Source organism: Myxocyprinus asiaticus, chromosome 27 (genome assembly GCF_019703515.2).
Source record: "Myxocyprinus asiaticus isolate MX2 ecotype Aquarium Trade chromosome 27, UBuf_Myxa_2, whole genome shotgun sequence".
NCBI classification, from domain to species: Eukaryota; Metazoa; Chordata; class Actinopteri; order Cypriniformes; family Catostomidae; genus Myxocyprinus; species Myxocyprinus asiaticus.
This window is the reverse complement of record NC_059370.1, coordinates 45,559,677-45,586,673: the sequence shown is the minus strand read 5'-3', so window position 1 is coordinate 45,586,673 and position 26,997 is coordinate 45,559,677. Positions and strand designations below refer to the sequence as shown.

The window sequence follows — 26,997 nt, the reverse complement described above, 5'->3', positions numbered from 1 at the left end:
TATAATGTGGTTCGTTCTCGGTGGGGCACGTGGAGAGTTGTGCGTGGATGCCGTGAAGCCTCCACATGCGCTATGTCTCCGTGGTGACGCGCTCAACAAGTCACGTGATAAGATGTGCAGGTTGACGGTCTCAGACGTGGAGGCAGCTGGGATTCATCCTCCGTCACCCGGATTGAGGCGAGTCACTACGCCACCATGAGGACTTGGGAATTGGGCATTCCAAATTGGGAGACAAAGGGAAAAAAAAATCAAAAAAATAAAAAATAAGTAAATGGATTTCAGTCAAAAATGACAGAAGAGTTGCACAAGAGTTAATAAATGTACTTGCGTTTTATCAGAACAGGGCACAACGGAAAGCACTTGCACTGTTGCTATGGTTACTGTTCGTGAGCACTGATTTGAGCGCAGTTACGCTTTGGCACCACAAGAAAATACATGCTCGGACTAATTGCAGTTTATGTACTTTGTTGTTACTTAAAAGATGTTTGAAAACACTGTTGAGATGTTCCTTATATAAACTGTGGAATTGCTGTTTACGTATGATTGCTATTAACGTTTCGCCTTAATAATTGGTTTTGACATCCTGTGTGTGTGTGTGTGTGTGTGTTTGGGGGTGGGGGGGGTAAGTATATAGGAAAATAATCATTAAATTCACACCAAATTAAAAATAAAATAAAAACCACCACAGATTAGTGTAAGATCAGCACTGGAATTTATAGTAAAAGATAAAAATATAAAATGGAAAAATAATCCTCATGACATTCACAGAATGAGCATCTTTATGGTCAACATGACAACAACACACACACACACACACACACACACACACACAAACACACAAACACACACACACACACACACACACACACACACACACACACACACACAGGAGAGTGGGCACAGTACACAACGGTATAAAACTTCAAACTTCAAACAACACTGACTTTTATGAATGAATATAACTACAGCGTGAAGTCTTGTATTTACACAGTTCAGCTCTCAGTCGAAGAACATCAGAGCATCAGTCGTCTGCTGCTTCTCCAGCCGCTCTGAGACTCCCTCAAACACGCACTGGTGTGAAAAGCTACTAATGACGGTGAGCTTGACATGATAAACTAGTAAAGTGTTCAACGTTTGGTTCGTTTCGAAGGCGGATCATCAGATTTCTGCCCTCCACGAGTGCGAGAAACCGGAGGACTGGTCTCACCCTTGCGTCCCCTCACCGAGCTGAGAGACAAAAATGAGAAGAAAGAAAGATTACATTTCTATGTGCAATCACAACATTTGAGTACACACCCAATACTAGACAAAGTGCATGTTTGGAATGCCATACTAATATACTACTGTATCAAAATCAAATCACTTTTATTGTCACTCAGCCATATACACAACTGCAATGGTGTGTGAAATTCTTGGGTGCGGTTCTGATCAACATAGCAGTCGTGACAGTGATGAGACATATACCAATTTACAATAACATCAGATTAACACAACACAATTTAAACATCTGTTATACACATAATTACACTACAACAATATACAAATAATAACATACAATGTACAGTATACAATACAAACAATATAAAATACACATTATACAATAAAAATAGTATATATAGTATATACAGAATGTACAGTATTGTACTGTATTGACATTCAGGCTTTCGGTTGATAGTCAGTTGTTAAGAGAGAATATAATATAATAATAATATAATTTATGACAGTCCGGTGTGAGATATAAGAGTAAGAGTAATAAAGTGCAGTGCTGATGTATTTTGATCGTGGGAGATCAAGAGTTCAGAAGTCTGATTGCTTGTGGGAAGAAGCTATCATGGAGTCGGCTGGTGCGGGTCCTGATGCTGCGATACCGCCTGCCTGATGGTAGCAGTGAGAACAGCCCATGGCTCGGGTGGCTGGAGTCTCTGATGATCCTCCGAGCTTTTTTCACACACCACCTGGTATATATTTCCTGGAAGGAGGGAAGCTCACCTCCGATGATGTGTCTGGCAGTTCGCACCACCCTTTGCAGTGCTTTGCGGTTGTGGGCGTTGCTATTGCCGTACCAGGCGGAGATGCAGCCAGTCAGGATGCTCTCTACAGTGCTGGTGTAGAACCGTGTGAGGATGTGGCGGTTCATTCCAAACTTCCTCAGCCGTCTCAGGAAGAAGAGGCGCTGATGAGCCTTCTTCACAACGACTTCAGTGTGGATGGTCCATGTGAGTTCCTCAGTGATGTGGACACCCAGGAACTTGAAGCTGCTGACTCTCTCCACTGGTGCTCCATTGATGGTGATGGGACTGTGTTCCCTGTCTTTTCTTCTGAAGTCCACCACAAGCTCCTTTGTCTTACTGACGTTGAGGGAGAGGTTGTGCTCCTGACACCAGTGTGTCAGAGTGTGCACCTCCTCTCTGTAGACTGTTTCATCATTGTCAGTGATCAGACCTACCACCGTCGTATCATCAGCAAACTTAATGATGGCATTGGAGCTATGTGTTGCCACACAGTCATGTGTGTACAGGGAATACAGGAGTGGGCTGAGAACACAGCCCTGTGGGGCTCCAGTGTTGAGGGTCAGTGATGAGGAGATGTTGCTGCCTATTCTAACCACTTGGCGTCTGCTTGACAGGAAGTCCAGGATCCAGCTGCATAGTGAGCTGTTTAAGCCCAGAGCCCGGAGTTTCTCATCAAGCTTGGAGGGCACTATGGTGTTGAATGCTGAGCTGTAGTCTACAAACAGCATTCTCACATAAGTGTTCTTTTTTTCCAGGTGGGAGAGAGCAGTGTGTATTGTAGATGCAGTGGCATCATCAGTGGAGCGGTTGTTGCGGTAAGCAAACTGCAATGGGTCAAGAGAGAGAGGCAGCACAGAGCAGATGTAATCTCTGATTAGTCTCTCAAAGCATTTGCTGATGATGGGGGTCAGAGCAACAGGACGCCAGTCATTTAAGCAAGTGATTTTTGATTGTTTTGGAACAGGCACAATGGTGGATGTTTTAAAGCATGTGGGGACTACAGACAAAGAGAGGGAACGGTTGAAAATGTCCGTAAAAACACCAGCCAGCTGGTTCGCGCACGCTCTGATGACATGGCCCGGAATGCCGTCTGGACCCGCGGCTTTACGGATATTCACCCATCGGAAGGATCGGGTTACATCCGCTACAGAGACGGAGAGTGAACTAACCTCTGTAGCTTCAGCCGCAAGAGCTCTCTCCGCGAGGGCGGTGTTATTTCCCTCAAAACGAGCATAGAATGTATTTAGCTCATCCGGGAGAGCGGCAGCGGTGTTCACGGCGGAGTTTTTATTCCCTTTAAAGTCCGTGATGATATTAATTCCCTGCCACATGCTTCTAGAGTTGGTGGTGTTAAACTGTCCATCAATCTTGCTCCTGTACTGACGTTTTGCTGCTCTGATAGTTTTTCGGTGTGCAATATGAACTCTGTGCAAAGCATTTTTTGTATGCACTGTCCTATTACATTTGCATTAAACATGCACTATAAAAGAGCACACTGCATGAGATATTCTCTCCCACCTTCCAGATTCAGAACTCACCTCAATCCGGGTGGCGAAGGATGAATCTCAGTTGCCTCCGCTTCTGAGACCGTCAATCCGCGCATCTTATCACGTGACTCGTTGTGCATGACACCGCGGAGACTCACAGCATGTGGAGGCTCATGCTACTCTCCACGATCCACACACAACTCACCACACACCCCACTGAGAGCGAGAACCACTAATCACGACCACGAGGAGGTTACCCCATGTGACTCTACCCTCCCTAGCAACCGGGCCAATTTGGTTGCTTAGGAGACCTGACTGGAGTCACTCAGCACACCCTGGATTCAAACTCACGACTCCAGGTGTGATAGTCAGCGTCAATACTCGCTGAGATACCCAGACCCCCAACCAGGCCTACTTTTGAAAGACAGTCGTCAGCATAGAGTTTATTCAGAATGCTAGCATTCTGTTTTTTATTATAAACCTTCTCTTTTTATTCAATTCAAAATACTGTATTTTATTTGTATTTATTTATGTATGTATCATAAAAAGAGAGAGGGACAGACCGTGTGTTCGGCGAGTTCTCTTCTTTTCCGCTGAGTTTACTCACAGCGCGAGTGGACGGTTTACTCGGTTTATTTCTGAAAAACAGCAGCAGGATGATGAAAGTGTGACATCATGAATTGACTGGAGATCATCCGCATGTTTCTGTTGTAAATGTGTCTGAATTGTGTTTTTACTTTTCAGCCTCCAGGCGAGATGCAGCTCGAGTCGTCGCTCTTGTTTTTGTCTCCTCTTCATCGTCGTCTTTCTCTCCTCCGTCTCTTTTCTCAGATGCTGCTGTATCTGTGAACGAGAGGACCAGAGTGAAAACACTCTCACTAGACACACACAGACACACTCTCCATAAGCACTGGGGATAACGCTTTATAAAGTAACATGCTCAAATTACTTTTTCTCTGGTCTGAAATGACATGTCAAGGTCTTGTGAAAATATACAATATTTGTATTCACAGTATTCACATTAACTGAAGAAAAGTACGAGTGTTTATTTGTTGCATGCAAACAATATCAGAGGAGACAAACACTGAGTAACACAAAAGTAACGAATGCAATACTTTCCATTAAAAGTAACTATGTTATGTCATTAGTTCTGTTTATTAGGTGTAATACTTCCTAATACTGCTGACGTACCCGACTCATCTGTGTTGTAGGAGGTTTTGGAGGGTCGTCCGCGGCGGGACGGTTTCCTCTGCGGTTCCTCTTTGTCCTCCTGAACACAAACACACACAAGCCTCAGTGATTTCAGAGTCAAACAATCACAACGCTCTTCTCTACACACCAGTCACATTGTTTGATTATACGAGTGTTTGTTGCTCACAGTTGCATCTTCTTCATCCTTCTTCTCTTCCTCATCATCCGCTTTAATCATGTCCTGATCTTCAGACGAAATCACTGTGAGAAAAACACACTGATCAAATCCTGAATGAACACACACCTCTACATTTGGAAGAGGTATTAGTGAGTCGAGCAGGAGGTGTTCACTCTGCGGTCTGTGTGGGTTCTAATGCCCCAGTGTACTGACGGGAGACACTATACTGTAAAAAGGCACCGTCCTTCGGATGAGATGTTAAACCGAGGTCCTGACTCTCTGTGGTCATTAAAAATCCCAGGACACTTCTTGTAAAGAGTAGGAGTGTAACCCTGGTGTCCTGGCCAAATTCCCCCCATTGGCCCTTATCAATCATGGCCTCCTAATAATCCCCATCCATTAATTGTCTGTATCACTCCACTCTCTCCTCCATCAATAGCTGGTGTGTGTGGTGAGTGTACTGGTGCACTATGACTGCTGTTGAATCATACAGGTGGATGCTGCACACTAGTGGTGGTTGAAGAGATTCCTCTTGTTCACTGTGTGAAGCGCTTTGAGTGTAGTGTCAGAAGACATTATATAAATGTAACATTCATTCATTCATTCACCTCTGTCAGCAGCTCTGTGTGTGAGAGTGTGTGTTTATGAGTGAGTGAGTGAGTGAGTGTGTGTGTGAGAGTGTCTGTGTCTGTGTGTGAGTGTGTTTATGAATGAGTGAGTGAGTGTGTGTGTGTGTGTGTGTGTGTGTGTGTGTGAGTGAGTGTGTGAGAGTGTAGTGAGAGTGAGAGAGTGAGTGTGTGAGAGTGTAGTGTGAGTGAGAGAGTGTGTGAGTGAGAGAGTGTGTGAGTGGTGTGTGTGAGTGAGAGAGTGTGTGAGTGAGAGAGTGTGTGTGTGAGTGAGAGAGTGTGTGAGTGTGTGTGTGAGTGAGAGAGTGTGTGAGTGAGAGAGTGTGTGAGTGTGTGAGAGAGAGTGTGTGAGAGAGAGTGTGTGAGAGAGAGTGTGTGAGAGAGAGTGTGTGAGAGAGAGTGTGTGAGAGAGAGTGTGTGTGTGTGTGAGAGAGTGTGTGTGTGTGAGAGAGTGTGTGTGTGTGTGTGTGTGAGAGTGTGTGTGTGTGTGTGTGAGAGAGTGTGTGTGTGAGAGTGTGTGTGTGTGTGTGAGTGAGTGAGTGTGTGTGTGTGTGTGTGAGAGAGTGTGTGTGTGAGTGTGTGTGTGTGTGTGTGAGTGAGAGTGTGAGTATGTGTGTGTGTGTGTGTGTCTCACCATCATCTCGTCTGTATTTGGCAGATTTTTCTGGTTCTTCCTCTTTCATCTCCTCTGCTGCTGAATCCTAAAGAGAAATTCATCAGAAAGTTGTTCATCATCTGTGTTTTCTGCACCGTTATTCAGCTGCAGCGTTGCACTGAGACCAGTGTTACTCTCATCAGCGAGATTACTGACAAAAATGCTCGTTGACTAAGGGTTTTTTGGATTTTGTCAATGACAACACAAATGATGCGAAAAAGACACAATCATACCAATAATCAAATGCTTTTTAATTACAACTTACTGTTGAGGAATATGATGACGATATTAAACAATGCACTAACATGCTCTAAAGAAAACTAAAGAATATTTAATTACCTCAAACGCATCCTATATAAGTGATAATCATTATATCCACAACATAACCCACATATTACAACTCACATCTGCACAGAATATGAAGACAATGAACAGCTGAACTTGACAGAGACAGAATGTGTTAATACACATTCACTGGCTTTAATACACTGTTATGAGAAGGATCGCGTGTCGCAGTGTCGTGTCTGGTTAGGACACGATGTGACAGTGGGAATTCGTTTTCTTTCATGGTTTCTTTTCATCAGGATGTGGTATTTGCAAAAAGATCATAGTAACCAAAGGTAAAAGTAAAACCATGAGAACATGGACAGTAACCATAAAACAAATTATGCCATTTCTCATAAGAAAAACATCCCGACGGTCTGGGTATCTCAGCGAGTATTGACTATCACACCTGGAGTCGCGAGTTCGAATCCAGTGCGTGCTGAGTGACTCCTGTCACGTCTCCTAAGCAACCAAATTGGCCCGGTTGCTAGGGAGGGTAGAGTCACATGGGGTAACCTCCTCGTGGTCCCTATAATGTGGTTCTCGCTCTCAATGGGGCATGGTGAGTTGTGCGTGGATCGCGGAGAGTAGCGTGAGCCTCCACATGCAACGAGTCACGAGTCACATGATAAGATGCACGGACTGACGGTCTCAATGTAACAATTCATGAACGAACAAATCTTATGTGTAGGTTATTTTGATAAACCATAAGTCTGAATGCTTTGAGTTAAGCTAACAAATCCTTTACTGGATAAACTCACTGAATTAACATCTGACTCACTCACTGAACAGGAAGTGTTTTTTGGATTTTTCCCTTTTCACCCCAATTTGGAATGCCCAATTCCCCAAGTCCTCGTGGTGGCGTAGTGACTCGCCTCAATCCGGGTGGCGGAGGACGAATCTCAGTTGCCTCCGCGTTTGAGACCGTCAATCCGCGCATCTTATCACGTGACTTGTTGAGCGCGTTACCACGGAGATATTGTGCATGTGGAGGCTACACACTATTCTCCGCACAACTCACCACACGCCCCACCGAGAGCGAGAACCACATATATGTGACCCACCCTAGCAACCGGGCCAATTTGGTTGCTTAGGAGACCTGGCTGGAGTCACTCAGCACGCCCTGGGATTCGAACTAGCAAGTTAGCAAACTCCAGGGGTGGTAGCCAGCATATTTTACCACTGAGCTACCCAGGCCCCTGAACAGGAAGTGTTGACTTTCAGCATGCAGGTCAAAAAAAACAAACTCGACACAGATTCAGACAGACTCACTTTAGCAGAAGTTGAACTCTCGTCTGATCTCTTCCGTTTCAGTGCAGGTTTCACTAGAGAGACACAGACAGATTGATTTATCTTCAGACAGGTGTGTTTAATGTGTACAGGTGTGTTGTGATTGGTCACCTGTTGGAGTGTCTTTAATATGAGCAGCTGTGCGTCGACTCCTGCGACCCTGCTGCAAACAAACCATTATAAACACAAAAAAACACACACAAGACTTCCATTCCATTAACACACAAACAAACATAAGCCACACCTCTTTTAGCTCCTCCTCTCTGACTGACTCCGCCTCTTTCGGCTGTGAAGAAGAGCCTTGTGGGAAAGAATGAATAACCCCTTATATGATTGCGTGTGTGAGGAGTGAAATGATCACTGTACGTGTAGACGTGTATTCTTACGGGTTTCTCTCAGTGGAGCGTCAGACGGTTTAGAGGATCTTCCTCTGCGTGGAGTTCCGCTCACTTCAGATCTCTCCTCGTCTTCATCATCACCCTATCAAACACAGTAGACACTGAAGAGGAAAGACAGACAGAGACAGACAGGCAGAGAGACAGACAGAGAAGGAAACTCACCTCTTTCCTGTTGGCTTGTTCTTTGTCTTCATCAGTTCTCGTTTGATTTGCTGCGGACAGAGAAACACGGCAGACTTTTGACAACATGTAAGCGTAATGTAACTAAAAAGGATCTTCACGTACACTATATATAGTATTCATACCGTATATATATATGACTTCATGCCCTATAATATGTGAGATTTCTAACAGACCTAGATAATACGATCATAGCTCAGCTTTGTCCAGTATGTATACACATTAATCCGAGCACACACACCTGTCCTGTGAGTGGATGATCGTCCTGTCTGTGTGCCACCATCTGTCTGCTCCTCCTGATCCGAGAGAAAGTCGTGAGTGATTTGAGTGATTGACAGGTGAGTTCTCATTAAAAACAAATGACTGGTGATTCTTTACCGTCTCAGAGGCGTCTGACTTCTGCTGCTCCTGTTCGTCGGAGACAGTTGTGCTGCCTGTAGCAGACACACAGATGGATTACAGTTTGATAGACACCAAAACACACAACAAGACACTCGTCATCAGAAACACACAAAGTAATTCACCTGTGTCCGCAGTAAGTGTCTGCACAGACTCGGTTACATCTAAAGAAGGGATCTGCGAAGGCTCAGCTGCGTCTGCCATGTGAGTCTGTGCAGTCTCAGCTCTGTCTGTAGTAAGGGTCTGCGCAGGCTCAATTGTCTCTGTTGAGAGGGTCTGCGCAGGCTCAGCTCTGTCTGTAGTAAGGGTCTGCGCAGGCTCAGTTGTCTCTGTTGAGAGGGTCTGCACAGGCTCAGCTCTGTCTGTAGTAAGGGTCTGCGCAGGCTCAGCTGCATCTACTGAGGGAGGCTGTGAAACGTCTGCAGTGACAATTTGCACAGTCTCAGCTGCGTCTGCCATGTGAGTCTGTGCAGTCTCAGCTCTGTCTGCAGTAAGGGTCTGCGCAGGCTCAGTTGTCTCTGTTGAGAGGGTCTGCGCAGGCTCAGCTGGGTTTGCCGAGGTAGTCCGAGTAGTCTCAGCTGTGTCTACTGAGGGAGTCTGTGAAGCGTCTGCAGCATCTGCGGTGACAATCTGCGCAGTCTCCGCTGAGTCTGCCATGCGAGTCTGTGCAGTCTCAGCTCTGTCTGCAGTAAGGGTCTGCGCAGGCTCAGTTGTCTCTGTTGAGAGGGTCTGCGCAGGCTCAGCTGGGTTTGCCGAGGTGGTCTGTGCAGGCTCAGCTGCGTCTACTGATGGAGTCCTCGAAACGTCTGCGGCATATGTGGTGACAATCTGCGCAGTCTCCGCTGCGTCTGCAGTAAGGGTCTGCGCAGGCTCAGTTTTATCTGTGGAGGGAGTCTGCAAAGGGTCTGCTGCATCTACGGCGACTGTCAAGGTCTGTGCAGACTCAGCTGCATCTGCCAAGGTGGCTGGCGCAGTCTCAGCTGCGTCTGCCGAAGGGGTCTGCGTAGTTTCACCTGTGTCTGCTGAGGGAGTCTTTGATGAGTCTGCAGCATCTGCGGTGACAGTCTGTGCATGCTCAACTGCATCTGCAAAGGCGGTCTGCGCAGCAGAAAGGGTCTGCACAGATTCAGCAGTGTCTGCTGTGAGGGTCTGCTCAGGCATATCTGCATCTGCAACAAGGGCCGGTGCAGACTCAGCTATGTCTGTTTCGGCTGCATGTGCTATCTGGGTCTGTGCAGGCTCTGCTGTGACTGCAGTAAGTGTCTGCTCCAGACCGGGAGCGTCTGCAGTGCGTCTTTCTTTGTCCGTTTTCTCTGTCTGCTCATCACGAACCTGAAAGAAAAGCATCAACACATTAGTTAAAACACGCAGACGGGCATGTGTTCTTTCTCGCATTTAAATTTGGCACGACTTTGCTGTTATTGTACTTGCGTTGGTCAGCCGAACAATATGAAATCTGATAAATACACAACAAATAAACAGGAGGTATATAATAAGCGACGCTCCAACATAGGGCACAACACCGCGTATGTGCTTCGATGTAACCGCAGTGCTTTGAGTTGCTTCAAATGTTTTTGCCTATAAACGCTGAAGGTAAACATTTTATAACATGATGACATTAATTTTGATTCATAAAGGACAACTTGGCTGCTGTTTTTTCTTTTATTATTTAATTTTGTTTCACGAATGAAGCAAGTTAATACTAACGAGGGTTCAATGGGATACAACACCAAATATTTTTGCATGAAAATATTAGTTAAAATGTGAATGAATCACTTTTTAACATGCTGGGAAAAATCCCTATATGCATATTTAAGCAGCCTCTGAACTTCGACCTTAAAAATTATTTTCCACTACTTTTTGTATGTAAAAAATATTTTTTTTTTTTTTTTAACATTGATAACAGGAATGCCATGAAATCAAGGGACAAACATTATTTAAAAATATTTAAATTATTAATAATAATTTTGTTTGGGGGTCTGGGTATCTCAGTGAGTATTGACGCTGACTATCACACCTGGAGTCGCGAGTTGGAATCCAGGGTGTGCTGAGTGACTCCAGCCAGGTCTCCTAAGCAACCAAATTGGACCGGTTGCTAGGGAGGGTAGAGTCACATGGGGTAACCTCCTTGTGGTTGCTATAATGTGGTTCTCGCTCTCGGTGGGGCGTGTGGTGAGTTGTGCGTGGATGCAGCAGTGGATGTCACACATGTCTCCATGGTAACGCGCTCAACAAGTCACGTGATAAGATGCGCGGATTGATGGTTTCAGACGTGGAGGCAACTGAGATTCGTCCTCCGCCACCCAGATTGAGGCGAGTTACTACGCCACCACGAGGACTTAGAGCACATTGGGAATTGGGCATTCCGAATTGGAAATAAAAATAATAATAATTTTGTTTTGTTTTTTTGCACACTTGTTCGGCCTTGCACTAATTTATTAAAAATAAGTACAAAATAAATACACAAATAACTTTATATGTCACAGAAATGGTGTACCAGATGAAGGGAACAAGGACTTTTTCAGGCAATTAACAATTTCAAATATATTTTCTAAAAAATTTGCAAAACAGAGTCAAGCGATTTCATATCATTAAAGGTTAGGTTATAAAATTATATATATATAAAAAAAAAAAAAAAGTCCTCCAGTAACACTTGATTGTGATTGGCCGATTCTGAACAGCGCTGCCAAAAGTCACAGGTGTCACGTGACAGCGCCATCTATGGGCTTCAGCAGTGGTCTAGTGGTCTGTCGTCGTGTTTTTAATAAAAATAAATAACGCATTTAATTTATTAAATGATTTAAGCAACGTCAGCACGCTTAAACATTCCAAAAAGTTGCATCTTTTAATTCATCACTTTAAAAGCACGTGGACACTGTCCGTAACCATAGCAACAGCTGCTCTAACCACCCAGGCACAAGAGATTTTCACATTAAGGCTTACAAAATCTTACAAAAACTCTTTTTTATATATTATATATATATATATATATATATATATATATATATATATATATATATATAATGTTTTTGCCACATTTACGGTTTTTAAACGTAGATTCTAAATTCTTACGGTTAAATTAACCGTCATATTTGGAATCGCAGTTAATAGTGAAATCGTATAATCACGGCATCCCTCACAACGAAAAATTTCTTTTCTGAGCGGATACATTTTCATTTGTGCTAGATAATTTTTTTTTTTAACACCAAGCAGTCTAACACATCAGGATGCAAAACTGCACAAAATCGTCCCGTACTTTTGTAGAGTATGTTACAGGCCTTAACAAATTTGCACGTATGTTCAGATTGTACTGACTAATTTAACTACAAACTAGTTACCCAATACATTCTTCCTTTGACGTCACAAGAACATCGGCGAATAAAATCGGCAAGCTCAAACGGTACCGGTGATAAACTTCTATCCGAGCACTTCTTGACGCTGCGTTCCAAAGTTCAAGCTTGGCGATTTTTTTAATATAACATTACTTCGTATTTGTGAAGTGTTACTGATTAAAACCAGAAGCCCAACGGCGTGACATTATATTCTTGTCTGTTACGTTCAAAGCCTAGTGTTACCACCCTGATGACATAAACTTACCTCTGATGTCACTTCCTGTAAATTGGAGGCCTCTGTCTCCATCGGTTCCAAAGTAAGAGCAGATGCAGCTAATGGAAGAAATCATTCATTATGAGTATGATGTGTGTTTATTATGACGAGTGTGTGCTTGTGTGTGTGTGTGTGTGTGTGTGTGTGTCTGTGTGTGTGTGTGTGTGTGTGTGTGTGTGCACTACCTGCGTCTTGCTGTTGTTCATCCTGCAGGTGAATCGTGTTGCTGGTGGACACTTTGTCTTTATTTTCCATTTCAGATACAGAGTATTCCGACACATTTCCTGTATCCTCGGGACCTCCAAGCAGAGTTTCACCCGATGGCGGGTTGGTAGGCGTCATCTCCATGGCAACCTGAGAATCTGTGACGATAAGATCCGAAGAGCGTGAAATATCGGGATCCATGGACAGCAGTGTGAGCGCCGCTTCTTTCATCTTCATATCTGCCTCTGTATCTTCTCCCACAGCTGATGCTGTGATGTCATTTCCTGCAGCCGAGGTGCACAAGTCCATCAGGCTCAAGAGGGCGTCGGCCTCTGCTGACAGTGGGCGGGGCTCTTGGACGACCGCCTCCTCTTCGTCTGATTCAGGCGTGATGTCGCTCAGGGCACCGTACGGGTCGTCTGGTAGAGGTGTGGTGCTCGAGACAGTGGCAGGGTCTGGAACAGCGGGCGGGGATGCAGGACGTATCGGGTCAGCGGGTTCGCCCGTTTTTGGAGCGCTGGTGGAAGACTCCTTCACTTCCGAAATCTCCTTCCCACCTAACTTCCTCTCTGAATCTTTCTGCACCTTCTCCGTCGTTTTCTTTCCAACCTTCGCTTCCTTCATTTTCTTGGACACGCGCTCGTCCAAGGTTTTCCTGACGCCTGCCGCTCCTACTTTGCTCTTGGTGTCCTGGCCTGGAATTTTCTTGTCTGGTTTGCCCCCAGTGGGATTCTGGGTTTTCAGGTCATCTCTGGATTTAGATCGGTGTTTCTCCGACAGGGATTTGACCTTTGTCCCTGCCTCTGCCTTCCGGCTGTCGCTGTCTGTTTCCGAACCAGATTTCTGTGGAGTCTTGTCTCTTTCTCCGGTCGCAGAGTCCTTCCTGTCTGTTCTCACCTTGAGCTTGTCTGTGTGACTCTTTGACCTCTTCAGAACCTCTTTAGGGTGCTTGTCTTTCTTACGGCTGACCTCGGAACCCGCCTCAACCTCTGACCTCTCCTCAGAAGAGCCCGTGGAGTCCAGATGACGGAGCAGCTTTGAGTCACTCTTGCCTCCCATTTTTTCTCCCTTCGGTTTCTCCTTCTCTTTGAGTGTGTCCACGGGCATCTTTCCTTTCTTGGAATCCTTCAGGATTCCCTCATCCGGAGCTTCAGACGTCTTGCTTTCTCTGGAAGACACAGAGCTCTTCCTGTCTTGCTTGAACTTGGATGCCTTCTTCTCATCACCTGTTCCTTTCGCCGTTTGTCCGTCTTTCTCATCGGCAGCGGCGTCTCCTCCTTTATTACTTTCTGTCTTTAGTTTGTGTTTCACTCGCTCATCAGACACGCCACGCTCTTTCTCCTTCTCTTTATCTTTGCGCTCCTTATCTTTGGAGTGCGCATCTTTCCGAACATTCCGCTCGGTTTTCCCAACCGTTCTCTGGCGTTCCTCTGTTCCGAGCTCCAGATCCAGGATGAAGGAGTGGACTCGTTTTTTGTCGGCGAGTTTCTCCTCACTTGCACTGTCCGTCTTTTTTTTGCGCTGCTCGTCCATATCAGACAGTCGTCGTACTGACTTTAGACCTGCAGCCTTCACCTGCAGAGAAACATACAGAACCGTTTTCTACTCACAGAGACATATATATATATATATATATATATATATATATATATATATATATATATATATATATATATATATATGAGAGAGAGAGAGAGAGAGAGAGAGAGAGAGACACTTACATCTTTGCTAACTGATTCTCCTTCAGCTTCAATTTTCTTCTTATCATCGTCTTTTCTAGAAGGAAAGATACAATCAGCATTTACAAGGCTCGACAACAATTTTTTTCGTTGTTTTGATTCTTCTCCCAATTTGGAATGCCCAATTCCTAATGCGCTCTAAGTCCTCGTGGTGGCGTAGTGACTCGCCTCAATCCGGGTGGCGGAGGACGAATCTCAGTTGCCTCCGCGTCTGAGACCGTCAATCCGTGCATCTTATCAGATGGCTTGTTGAGAGCGTTACCACGGAGACATGTGTGGAGGCCCACACCATCCACTGCGGCATCCACTCACAACTCATCACGCGCCCCACCGAGAGCGAGAACCACATTATAGTGACCACGAGGAGGTCACCCTATGTGACTCTACCCTCCCTAGCAACCAGGCCAATTGGTTGCTTAGGAGACCTGGCTGGAGTCACTCAGCACGCCCTGGATTCAAACTCACGAACTAGCGAACTCCAGGGGTGATAGCCAGCGTCTTATACCACTGAGCTATGATTTGTGATAAACTTGAAAACATCAGTTTGAATAGGTCATCAAGTAAAAACTAAAACTGTGCATGGTCACTTTACATGTCAGATGGTCTAAGTGGATGGTTCTACATGAGACTCAACAAAATCTGGAGTTAGGGCTGCATGGCTATGACAAAAATAATAACTGTTGATTATTTCTAAGCCTGTCATGATTATAAAATAACCGTCTGATCGTGGTTATTTGAGAGAACCACGATTACTGGGCATTCTAATTCCAATCACATCTGAATGCCCAAAAAGGGGAATTTGAAGTGAATATACTGTATAAATGCCACGAACGGTGTGTTTGTGTGTCATTCAGTTGAACTCCAAGTCTGAGCGTCACTGAGCCACACTGCGGACGTCAACCAGCTCCTGTCCCGAAAAGTGCGGCAATCGCTTCTCAAGCGCTCTAATGTGCCAAACTCCCGCGAAAATCTAAAAGAGCAAGCATAAACTGTGATAGTGACTGCAAAGCGCTCCGGTTTCACTTCCAAGTGCTTCCTGGTTCATACACACAGTGGTAAAGACACCAAGTGACACAGGAGGAGATGCACGCTTACTCGATTTCTGTGGAGTGATGAAATGATGAAACACACTCTCAAAGATTTTGCTTCACGTCAAATAAGGGTTTGTGGGTTTAATCAGAGCATTAAAATAACGTGTGAAAATTAAGAAATTAGCACAGAAATATTTTACTATTGCATAATATAATAAAATAAATATACAAATTATATTTTATTAAACAAATTAAATACTATAAAATACTGTATGAGAAAAAAACAACAGTGTAAATGTAAAATTTACCAAAACTAAAGAGAGACATATTTTAAGTATTTTAGAAATATTTTGATTTTAAAACATTATTTTTCAAGTCATTTATAAGTTTCTAAAGCTTTACAAGGAAATCATATATCCCTTATTTATTATTTGATTTATATATTTCAAGTTACATAAAAATGACTTCTTAAGGTGTATGAAGCACACATGCAGAAAAAAAGCACACCTTAAAAAAATGTGACAATTTATGACAATTATTTGTGAAAGCCTTTAAAGAGACAATTAATCGTCATAATCACAATTATTTGTTTGACAATTAATCGTCAAGCCAAATTTCATAATCGTGACAGCCCTAATTATTTCCCTTGACATTGTAATCACAATGTTAACTTAAATTAATAGAATTTTCAAGAGCTTACTTTGAACTAACTTTGTGGGGCAAATGCAAGTTATATTGTTTATGTAAGCTACACCTTCATAAAAAGCTGACAACTGTGTTCCTTAAATACGTCATTGCTGTTATTAGAGTTGTCATGCCATTACTGACAGACTTTTGTACTCAACAGACATGTCTGTGATTGGTTACAATACCACTTTGTCTGTGTAAACGAGGAATTGTCAAATCAAACAAAAGTTAAGTATGGAGTGCCACAGGGATCAGTTTTAGGGCCTCTACTTTTCTCCTTGTATATGCTTCCCCTGGGAGATATTATCAGGAATCATGAAATAAGTTTCCACTGTTATGCCGACGATACCCAACTTTATATTTCTTCAAAACCTGAAGAAATTTCACAATTCTCCAAATTAGCAGTGCATCAATGAAATCAAAGATTGGATAGCCAGAAATTTCCTTCTACTCAATTCCGACAAAACAGAGGTACTAATTATTGGATGAAACACCTCTAAAAACAAGCCGCTAAAATATAATTTGACTCTCGATGGATGTACTGTTATATCGTCTTCTACAGCGAAGAACTTATGTGTTATAATTGATACAGCATTCTTCCACTGAAATATTTCTAAATTACGACACATGCTCTCTGTTGCTGATGCCGAAAAACTAATTGATGCGTTCATGACCTCAAGACTAGATTATTGTAATGCATTACCAAGAAATATGATCATATTAGCCCCATTTTTCATTTTTAAATTCTGTTAACTACATACAAAGCTTTGAATGGTCTAGTTCCACAGTACTTAAGTGACCTTCTGACACACTATATTCCATCACGTTCATTACGATCACAAAATTCTGGCCTGTTAATAGTTCCTAGAATATCAAAATCCACAAAAGGAGGTAGATCCTTTTCCTATTTGGCTCCTAAACTATGGAATAGTCTCCCTAACACTGTTCGGGACGCAGACACACTCAGTTTCAGTCGAGACTAAAGACTCATCTATTTAGCCAGACATACACCTCATTTATCCTTCAACTCACAATTACGCTGATTTTGTTAGGTCTGCCGGAACCAGAAACATTTCTCAGAAACATTTATCCTGCTCTATAACTCTGCATAAAATTGAATGGCATCTGCGCTAATATTATTCTATTTGTTTCCCTGTCTCAACCTCAGGATTCAGATTCTGAGGTTACCAGAACTGGCCAGATCCAGCTCTGTTCCTGCTTGGTGTCGGACTCCACTGCTATGTGTCTCTGAGTGATGAGGACTAAATGCAGCCGGTGCCAACCAGACATCACTTCAGTCTATTACGATGGACTTCAGAGGATGAACTGATGCCAACTCCAACTGTAAGACATCGGATACTTCATACGCCACTGCCTCAACCTTAGACTTAAGATAGACCCCACCGAACCTCACCGAAATGACCTGCAGGTTGAACTGTGATGCTCCTCATTGATCTCTGCCTGCATCACCTTTGTCTATTGATGGACTACACTCTTATAATGGAATACACAGACTATCAATTAATTGCCAACAAAAGCCTTCATCAGCCAACTAACAAAGACAATGCATCAATGTGAACTTCTGCAGTTAATCCAGGATGAACTTCAAAGACATTAGTCATTAATCTTATAGTTCATACTAAATCTTTGTTTAAACACTGGCCCTTAACACTTACTTAGTTTAATAATTTAAACCATGACTTGCACTGCACATAAATAACTAATATTGTCATTATATTCATGATGTTAGTCAGAGGGGAACTCGCCCCCACAGTGAGTCTGGTTTCTCTCAAGGTTATTTTTCTCCATTAACCAAAATCTTATGGAGTTTTGTGTTCCTTGCCACAGTCGCCTTCAGCTTGCTCACTTATTTATTTATATACACAATTTATAATCGTATTTAATCAAACTACACACACAATGATGACTCTAAGACTTTATAGATATTACGGTTTCATTTTCTATTAACACATGATCTTCTGTAAAGCTGCTTTGAAACGATGTGTGTTGTGAAAAGCGCTATACAAATAAAAATGACCTGACAATACTCAACCACTGGGAAAAAAAAACAACGTATTTATAGAAAATTTTGATGAAGCGAGTGTAGATTTAAACTGAATTTTGTAATGGACACTTTTCACAATTATTTAATTTTAGCAGCCGTAATTGTTAACTTGACTGATTATTTTGTACAGCCATACCTGGAGTCTATCTTTCTCTGTCTGCTCAGAGCAACTTTCTTTTCCAGAACTTTTTTCTCTTTTCGAGCTTCTTTGGCTCGCGGTCGCTGAGGGTTCTGATCAGTAGAGACAGATGCCTGTTTCTTCCGATCTGCTGACAGATATATCAAATCAGATCATTATCAGATCAGATCATTATTAGACCAATGCACAAACACAAACAAACACACACCCTGTTCTTCAGTCTGAGCTGCTCTCTGACGCCGTTTCTCCTCCATACGTTCACGGTTCTGCTGACGCTTCAACAAACGCTCCTCTTTGTCTTTGGCCTGTGGAGTGAAAATTCACAAATTAAAATCAGTATCAAATATAATCATTCGGTGTCAATGTTCTAGATACTTAGTTTTATGGGTTTTAGATACTCAGTGTTAAGGGTTCTAGATAGTGTCAGGGTTTTTTAGATGCACTGTTAAGTGTTCTTGATACTCAATGTTAAGGGTTCTTGATACTTCAATATTGTTCACTCAAGTCAGCACAGCTTGAGCTCAATTAGCACACAATTACCCAGGTGGAAACACTAAGAGTCAAAATTGATCACACACCAATCACAGTCAGTTCATTCAGTTTTGGAACAATGGATCCAGAGAGACGTGAAGGAAGAGGTCGAGGACACCGGAGAGGAGGAGGAGGAAGAGTAGTAGTGAGTGGATGAAGGGGTGAAAGAAGAGGAGGAGGAGGAGGATGACAAGGAAGAGGAAGGGCAAGGAGACAAGCAGTCTCGGATGAAATTCGTGCCACTCTAGTTGACCATGTCCTTGTCCATGGTATGACTATGAGGGAGGCAGGGCAACAAGCACAGCCAAACTTGAGCCGCTTCACCGTCGCCTCGATCATAAGAACCTTCAGGGAGGAAAACAGGTAGGTGTACTTCAGGTGTACTCTCTACTGTAACTTTTGAGTGCTGTACTCTGTGCTGTTACAACACATACATGTACTGTAGCTGTTGCATTATACTAATAAAAAGAAATGCATCAAACTGTCTCACATACAGAGAGTTTCTGTATGCTTCCCTTTTGTAAAAGGGATGTATTACAGTTACAGTAATCAGTACTTCTATTTTTGTAGGACACAGAGACGACCACCTGGTGGAGGCAGGCTAAGGCTTTTGTCGCAGGAGCAAGAGAGGGAGCTGGTAAATATGGTAATTGCCAACAATGTAATCTGTCTGTGAGAGATTCAAAGGAGAGTGACTGATGACAATCACCAATTTCAAGGGATAAATGCCATCAGCCTCTCCACAATTGATCGCATCCTCCGAAAGCACAGGTTCCAGATGAAACAGGTCTACCGCATCCCTTTCGAACGAAACTCTGACAGAGTGAAAGACCAACATCTGGAATGTGTTCAAGTATGAGTTTTTATATTGTATGAAGTATTGTGTACTGTCACAGTATAGCAGTACAGCAGTTTATACTGTAGCACAAAGTACATATGGTGGTCTGCCATTTGTGCCCTCTTGAACTGTGTTTCAGGGTAGTCATTTACTCTACCGTGTTTCATGTGTTTTGCAGAGCATCTTTGAGATTGAAGGCCGGCCTGTTCCCCATGAGATTATCTTTGTTGATGAGACTGGATTTAACTTGACTAAAAGAAGAAGGGGAGGAACATAATTGGCCATCGGGCTATTGTGAATGTCCCTGGGCAGCGAGGAGGGAACGTCACTATGTGCACGTCCATCAGCGAACGAGGGGTACTCCACCGCCATGCCATTCTTGGACCCTATAACACTATGCTCCTCCTTGGTTTCCTTGATGGTCTAAGAGTGTGTGTTCCAGCTTGACCAGAGGGAGCCAGCACAACCAGAGCAGCCTCGCTACATTGTTGTTTGGGATAACGTCAGCTTCCATCATGCTGCTCTGGTTCATGACTGGTTTACCAATAACCCGAGGTTTTCCAACATCTTTCTGCCTGCATACTCTCCCTTTCTAAACTCTGATAGAGGAGTTTTTTTGGCATGGTGGTGGAAAGTGTATGACCGAGAACTTCACATCTGTGTTCACCTCCTCTAGGCCATGGAAGAAGCCTACCTAGACATTTCAGTTGATGCGTGCCAGGGGTGGATCAGGCATGCAAGAGGATTTTACCCCCGCTGCCTGACAAGGGCCAATATAGCCTGTGATGTTGATGAGATTCTCTGGCCTGTCCCGGACCAAAGACGGGGTGCTGGGGCAGAATACATTTTTTTGTTGTTGTTTGGTGTATTGTACTGTACAGTACATTAAGGAATAAAAAATGGTGTCTTTTGTTGTGTTCATCATGTGAAAAGGTTTTTGAGGGGGAGAACCACAAGCAACATAACTTATTACCGGTTTTTGTAGTATTGTTTTGAATTTATCACCAGTGTGTAAGACTATGTTGTAGTGTGTGTGTGTTTTTGAGGGCTTGTGTGTCATGTCTGAGGGCAAAGTTTGGTTTTCCAGCAAGATTGAATGGTTTTCAGTGGAGAGCTTCATTTTGACCTGAAAATAGGAAGTTTGGGGAACTGGGTGAGAAGTTATGGATTTGTATTCAGAGTTTCGAGAAAAGGAGGAATAATTTCAAGAAATGTGTTTAAGCAATCGAGAAAAACTAATGTTAAGGGTCCTTTTTACTCAAAATAAAGGGTTCTTGATGCTAAATGTTAAGGCTTCTAAATACACTGTTAATAATTCTAGATATTCCGTGTTAAGGGTTTTTGATACTGTGTTAAGGGTTCTTGTCACTCATAGTTAAGGGTTCTAAATGCACTGTTAATAGTTCTAAATATTCCATGTTAAGGGTTCTCTATACTCAGTGGTCAGGTATCTTGATACTCAAGTGTCTGGGGTTCTAGATACACTGTTAAGGATTCTTGATACTCGTTTTAAGGGCCCTAGATACTCAATTTTAAAGGTTCTCGACACTCAATGTTTTAGGAATTCTGGATACACTATTAAGGGTTCTTGATACTTAATTTTAAGGATTCTAAATACACTGTTAATAGTTCTAGATATTCTGTGTTAAGGGTTCTAGATACTTAATATTAAGGGTTTTAAATACACTGTTAACAGTTCTAGATATTCCGTGTTAAGGGTTCTAAATGCACTGTTAATAGTTCTAAATATTCCATGTTAAGGGTTCTCTATACTCAGTGGTCAGGTATCTTGATACTCAAGTGTCTGGGGTTCTAGATACACTTAAGGATTCTTGATACTCGTTTTAAGGGTCCTAGATACTCAATTTTAAGGGTTCTCGACACTCAATGTTTTAGGAATTCTGGATACACTATTAAGGGTTCTTGATACTAAGTGTTAAGGGTTATTGATACTTAATTTTAAGGATTCTAAATACACTGTTAATAGTTCTAGATATTCTGTGTTAAGGGTTCTAGATACTTAATATTAAGGGTTTTAAATACACTGTTAACAGTTCTAGATATTCCGTGTTACGGGTTCGAGATACTCCGTGTTAAGGGGTTCGAGATACTCCGTGTTAAGGGGTTCGAGATACGCAATGATAAAAGTTCTTGATATTCAAGTGTCATGATTCTAGAAACACTGTTATGTGTTGTAGATGCTCAGTGTTAAGGGTTCTAAATAGTGTACTAGATGCTTGTTTTGTGATAGGTTTCTATGTCTTTCAGAACGTGTTCTTACCACAGAGCGGCGTCGCTCTTCCACAGTGACTTCATCATCGGAGTCGCTATAATAACGGGAGTACAAGAAGGGTTTGTGTATATAGCCCTGTCTCACACCACGTGGCTTCTTCTCTTTACTGCCCTCAGAGTCTTCACCAGCTGGGGATTTCTGCCCTCGCTCACCTGCGCGCACACACACACACACACACACACACACGCGCGCACACACACACACGTGAGCGCTGCAGTGACAGATGCAGTAGGCAATGTGTTGTTGTGGTTCTGCGGTCAGTCTTACCCTCTGAGCTGATCTCTCCCTCCTCTGAGGATTCAGACAGCGGCTCCTCCTCATCACTGTCTCCTTCAAACGAGGAAAGATCGCTGGTGTGAACAGAACTCACTGTGATGTCACTCAGACCCTCCAGGTCAGACTCCTCCAGAGAGTATTCTAACAAAACACATATACAAATCATACACAATGGCACTCAACCTAGAGGAACTGAATGTTATTTTACATAAGAACTGCTTCAATTAAACATAAAACTGAATTAGTGCAATAATATAAAACAGCATTCAATGCTTAGGGAGTCACTGAAACAATTAAAGAGAAATAATTGGTAATTAGAAGAGATTTGACCAAGACATTTGACAGACAGGCAGACATACTGATAGATAGAGAGATAGATATAGATATTTAGAGATATTATGGCTGCTCAATTCATAGAAAAATGTCAATTTTAGTAGTGCATGTAGGTCTACACATTGAATTTCCTATTTAACGTTGTGGAGATGGGGGCGTGGCCGAGCGACATCTGTAGAGAGCGAGGCCGTGAGAAGAAGACCGGTAAGGATTGACACCTGTGGGAAATTCTTTCTAACAGTTGTTCTGTGTTACAGTGGTGCCGAAACTCTGGATTAGGAGGGCCTCCTGTATTCCGGGTTTCGGCACCACTGTAACACAGAACAACTGTTAGAGATAATTTCCACAGGTGTCAATCCTTACCGGTCTTCTTTTCCCGGCCTCACTCTCTACAGACGTCGCTCGGCCACGCCCCTGTCTCCACAAACACCTATTTCAAGTTTGTTTTTTTAATCTTTGTATTTTTTTATGCTGTTAAGAGGGCCAATGTGAAGTTCACCATTGGATGCAGAGCTTGCATAAAAAAGATATGGCATGCAGTTGATCCAATGTAAATGTAACAAAATTAATCACAATTACAATATTAAGGGAAATAACCAACAATTATGATTTCATAGACAGATATGTGTATATGCGAGTGAGTGACAGTGATGGATTAGTTTGGTTTGGTGCAGTACCCTCTCTGAGTCTCTCTCTGGTCTTCAGTTTGATGTGTTGTTTGGAGGGTTTCTGATCTTCAGCTTCTCGGTTCTCCTCGCTGATCTTCACTGATGGTTTACTGCTGTTCTCTCTAGCGTCTCCCTGGTCCTGTTCCTGCTCCTCCTCCTGCTTCACCTCCTCTATCTCCACCTCCATCTCCACCTTTGCATCTTTCTCTTCTCCTCCATTCTTCTCCTCAGACACCTCCTCCTCTCCCTTCTCTGTAGTGTTGTGCTCCTCTTCAGTGATGCTGATGTCCATCTCCTCCTCTCTTTGGTCTTGTGTTGAATCAATAACTCTGATGGTCTCTTTTTTCTGAACATCAGCGCTTGAACTTCCAGATGGAGCTGTCACAGTAAAACACATTAAAACAGATCAGTGACACATAGAGGAATACACTGTCAGAAATTCACTTTTTATTTTAAGTGGCAATATTTTCACCTTTAAGAAGGTATTTATTTCCAACCCTAAAAAAAAGACACAGTGTGTCATCTATTTTTGTCAAAACAATTCTATATAATCAATTCGTTTCAATTCAATCAGACAACTAAATATTAAATATATACTGTAAACATAATTTTTTAAGTAAAAACGCTCCGTGATGCAACACAATCACAGCCAATCAGAACATATTTGATGTTTAATACACAGACATGATGAGCAAGATATTGGACCAGTGAGATTTCACTTTGGGCGAAGCAACCCAAAACAACGTGACAAAAATAACAACCGTGTGTCTGACAAAATGTCCTGTTTGTAGCTCCATGATTTACATGGAAGATACAAGATTCGTGGCTTGATCTTTTAGACGATCTGTTTTCACTTCAGACTGCCGTGAACACCGAATATAATCTCATAAACACTGTTGAGTATCTTTAATATGAAATCATGTGAACGGCTCACCAGCATCATTCCTGTTATCTACAGTCAGCTGATCTTCCTGGTTTTCCGCAGGTGGAGGCGGGGCTACAGGTGGCTCCTCCTCTTCCACGTGACCGTTTGGAGACAGAAACTTCCGAACGACTCGCTCCACCTGCGGCCGAAAGGTGTGATGGACCTTTGGATCCACGACTTGAGCCACAATTCGGTCCACACCCTGCTCCAACATACCAGACCTGATACAAACAGAAAGAGAAATATATTAAGTATGTGCTCATGAAGAACTGAAAACGCTCTCAAGAGAGACAGACAGACAGACAGACAGACAGATGGACGTACTGTAAGACCAGCTGTCTGATGCTGTTCCTCAGCTGGTTCTTGTTCAGTTGTGGACTCCATGTGTGATTGGCCAGATGGTTGGACACAAAGTTGTCCACTCGCTGTCGTAAGTGTAAATACGCTGGCTGAATGAGAAAAACAAAACTGTTTATAGTGTAAAACTTCACGTAAAAAGACTTTTTATTTACTAGCTGATACGTGAAGAGCAGTCTTCAACCATATAATTTCATGAAATAATGTTCATTACACAATTTGAAGATTAAATTCCAAATTCAGTCAATTTATACAACCTCACAGCTATTCTCCGCAGCATCCACGCACAACTCACCACACGCCCCACCGAGAGCGTACCACATTACAGCGACCACGAGGAGGTTACCCCATGTGACTCTTCCCTCCCTAGCAACCGGGCCAATTTGGTTGCTCAGGAGACACCCTGGATTCAAACTCGCGACTCCAGGTGTGATAGTCAGCGTCAATACTCGATGAGATACCCAGACCCCCTCATTTTCAGGATTTTAACCATTTAAATGCCAGTTGTTTATATAATGCCACTGTTGTTTTTACACACACACACATTTCTCAATACACACATACACAACACACTCTGACATCCATACCAACACACCCACACAATTTTATCTGCATCATTTATTCAATTGGCCTGCAGTGCTCTATAACAGAAAATAGGGGAAAAGCTTGTATTTGCTCCATAGTCTAAACATGAGATAAATGGCGCCATCTGGTGGAAAATATTAAAAATGTAAATTTTGAAGTCAGGGCTCTGGAATGAAAGCATAATATCATAGAATTCATGATTTTATGCTTTAATAGCACTGGGATCAAATATTGCAGTTTTAATGGGTTTCAATGGGGACATTTTTGTCCTGAAGGTCCTGAGTGTAACTATTTTGTGTACACAGTGTATTATAGGAACTGAGGTTGAAATATCAAAATTCCACCAAAAATACACACCTTTGGCTAAATGTATGCCGTCAGCATTAACTCAGATGAAATGATAAAAAATTAAAAAAAAATGAAAAAGACAAAAATGTCCCAAAAAGAAGTAAAAAGCACAGTCACAGTAAGCTACTTTCAATGGAAGTGAATGGGGCCAGTCCAAATGCTAAAATACTCACAGTTTCAAAAGTATAGCCTTAAGATGTAAACATTACACGTTAATATGATTTTAGTCTATTAAAATTGCTTACTACCTTATCTGTGTAAATGTATATCCAACATTGTAACTTTGCTGCCATGACGACATAAAGCCGGTAAGCCATGCAAGTGCTTTTATCACCCTAAAATCATGTAGACATATATAATGTTTACATCTTGAGTCTATTCTTTTAAAACAATGAGTAATTTAATGTTTAGAGACTGGCCCCATTCACTTCCATTGTGTCTCACTGTCACCGCTATTTGTTTTAAATAATGTTTCATGCCACAAATGTTGTCGATTAAGCTTAATTTGTACTGAACCCGGAACATTAATGTATGTATGTATATGGTACCATAAAGTGCTTCGAAGAACACTATGGTATTATCATGGTACATGTGTAGAATCATGGTATTTTTGTGTGCGTTTTTACCTTTGTGTCCACGTCCGCCAGACAGTCTCTGCGGAACTGATCAAACAGTCCTTCCGTCTTCAGATGATTCACGATCATCGACACCAGCTGCGGATCACCGGGGTGCAGAGCCGCCATCCCGAATAACCGAACTCAGTCCAGCAGAACCGCTGAAACCGCCGCTGTGCGCTACCGGATGAACGAGCCGAAGTTTACAGCACACACAGGAAACAGGAGGACAAGAGTGGAAATGAGAACAGCGCCATCTGACGGACCGACGGACACAAGAATCCGTTTATCCCGCAGAAATGAGCAGAAAGAAGAGTATGAAGGTAGAATAGTGCCTAAATGATTTGCATGCGCAGAGGAAGATTTGTGAAAGCCTACAATTAAATTGCATGCACACGGAAGGTTTGTAAAGGTGTAAATCAAGTTGCAAGCATAAAAATTAATCGCTGATTAGCGTACAAAATTTTTTCTGCCAGCGCAAGATGAAACTGAGTGCACAAAAAGTTATTTTGCACGTGCAAGAAGATATGTTGAGTGCCAAAGAATGTTCTGCATGCACAAGATGAACAAAAATTTATTTTGCACGTGCTTCAACGCAACGTTCTTCTTGCAAAGATAATTTCATTTTTTGCAAATGAAAATCAATTTGCTCAGAATTCTTAAATTTTGCCTCCTACCCACTCTGCATGTTCAAAATATCATCATGCGCACACAGAATATTACAAATATAATTCTGAGTGTGCAAGTATAACTGCAAACAGACATTGTCACGTGACTAATCACTCATCAATAGAAACCGATAGAGAAAATGTATGTCAGTCTCTCTCTCACACACACACACACACACACACTTATAGTAAAATATCAGTCGTGGTTATTTTGAATGGCTGTCACTGGCAAAACAGGTTTTTGGAACATGTGATGTAGTTTCGGCATCTACCAATGGGGGCGAATATCACACAGTTTTCTTTTCACTGTGCACATCACTCCAGACATGTAAAAATCATTTGAATCCGTA

General features: G+C 42.6%; 1 protein-coding gene across 2 annotated transcripts; it reads right to left on the bottom strand.

The window, feature by feature from the left end:
* Nucleotides 1–695: 695 nt before the first annotated feature.
* bod1l1 (biorientation of chromosomes in cell division 1-like 1) lies at nucleotides 696–26,187 on the bottom strand. 2 transcript variants are annotated; one of them, XM_051658418.1, is made up of 25 exons: nucleotides 25,992–26,187; nucleotides 24,400–24,524; nucleotides 24,085–24,296; nucleotides 23,160–23,528; nucleotides 22,141–22,290; nucleotides 21,862–22,025; nucleotides 18,420–18,516; nucleotides 18,209–18,338; nucleotides 14,272–14,326; nucleotides 12,532–14,125; nucleotides 12,338–12,405; nucleotides 8,866–10,072; nucleotides 8,720–8,775; nucleotides 8,583–8,637; nucleotides 8,324–8,373; nucleotides 8,150–8,243; nucleotides 8,008–8,063; nucleotides 7,875–7,926; nucleotides 7,746–7,798; nucleotides 6,129–6,195; nucleotides 4,878–4,951; nucleotides 4,691–4,769; nucleotides 4,237–4,342; nucleotides 4,063–4,137; nucleotides 696–1,227 (listed from the first exon to the last, which is right to left on the bottom strand). In XM_051658418.1, exons 1-25 carry the CDS (start codon nucleotides 26,106–26,108, stop codon nucleotides 1,128–1,130), a joined length of 5,205 nt encoding a protein of 1,734 aa, XP_051514378.1. In that variant the 5' UTR covers nucleotides 26,109–26,187; the 3' UTR covers nucleotides 696–1,127. The 2 variants fall into 2 exon arrangements, with proteins under 2 accessions (XP_051514378.1, XP_051514379.1); XM_051658419.1 differs by having other exon boundaries at nucleotides 7,875–7,923.
* Between the last annotated feature and the right edge of the window lie 810 nt (nucleotides 26,188–26,997).

Excerpts from the sequence above, each read along its gene's own strand:
- bod1l1 (XM_051658418.1), bottom strand. The coding sequence starts at position 26,108 with ATGGCGGCTCTGCACCCCGGTGATCCGCAGCTGGTGTCGATGATCGTG. Across the intron at positions 8,064-8,149 it reads CGCTCCACTGAGAGAAACCC|GCTCTTCTTCACAGCCGAAA; the intron begins GTAAGAATACAC and ends CTTTCCCACAAG. Across the intron at positions 4,770-4,877 it reads AGGATGAAGAAGATGCAACT|GAGGACAAAGAGGAACCGCA; the intron begins GTGAGCAACAAA and ends GTTTGTGTTCAG.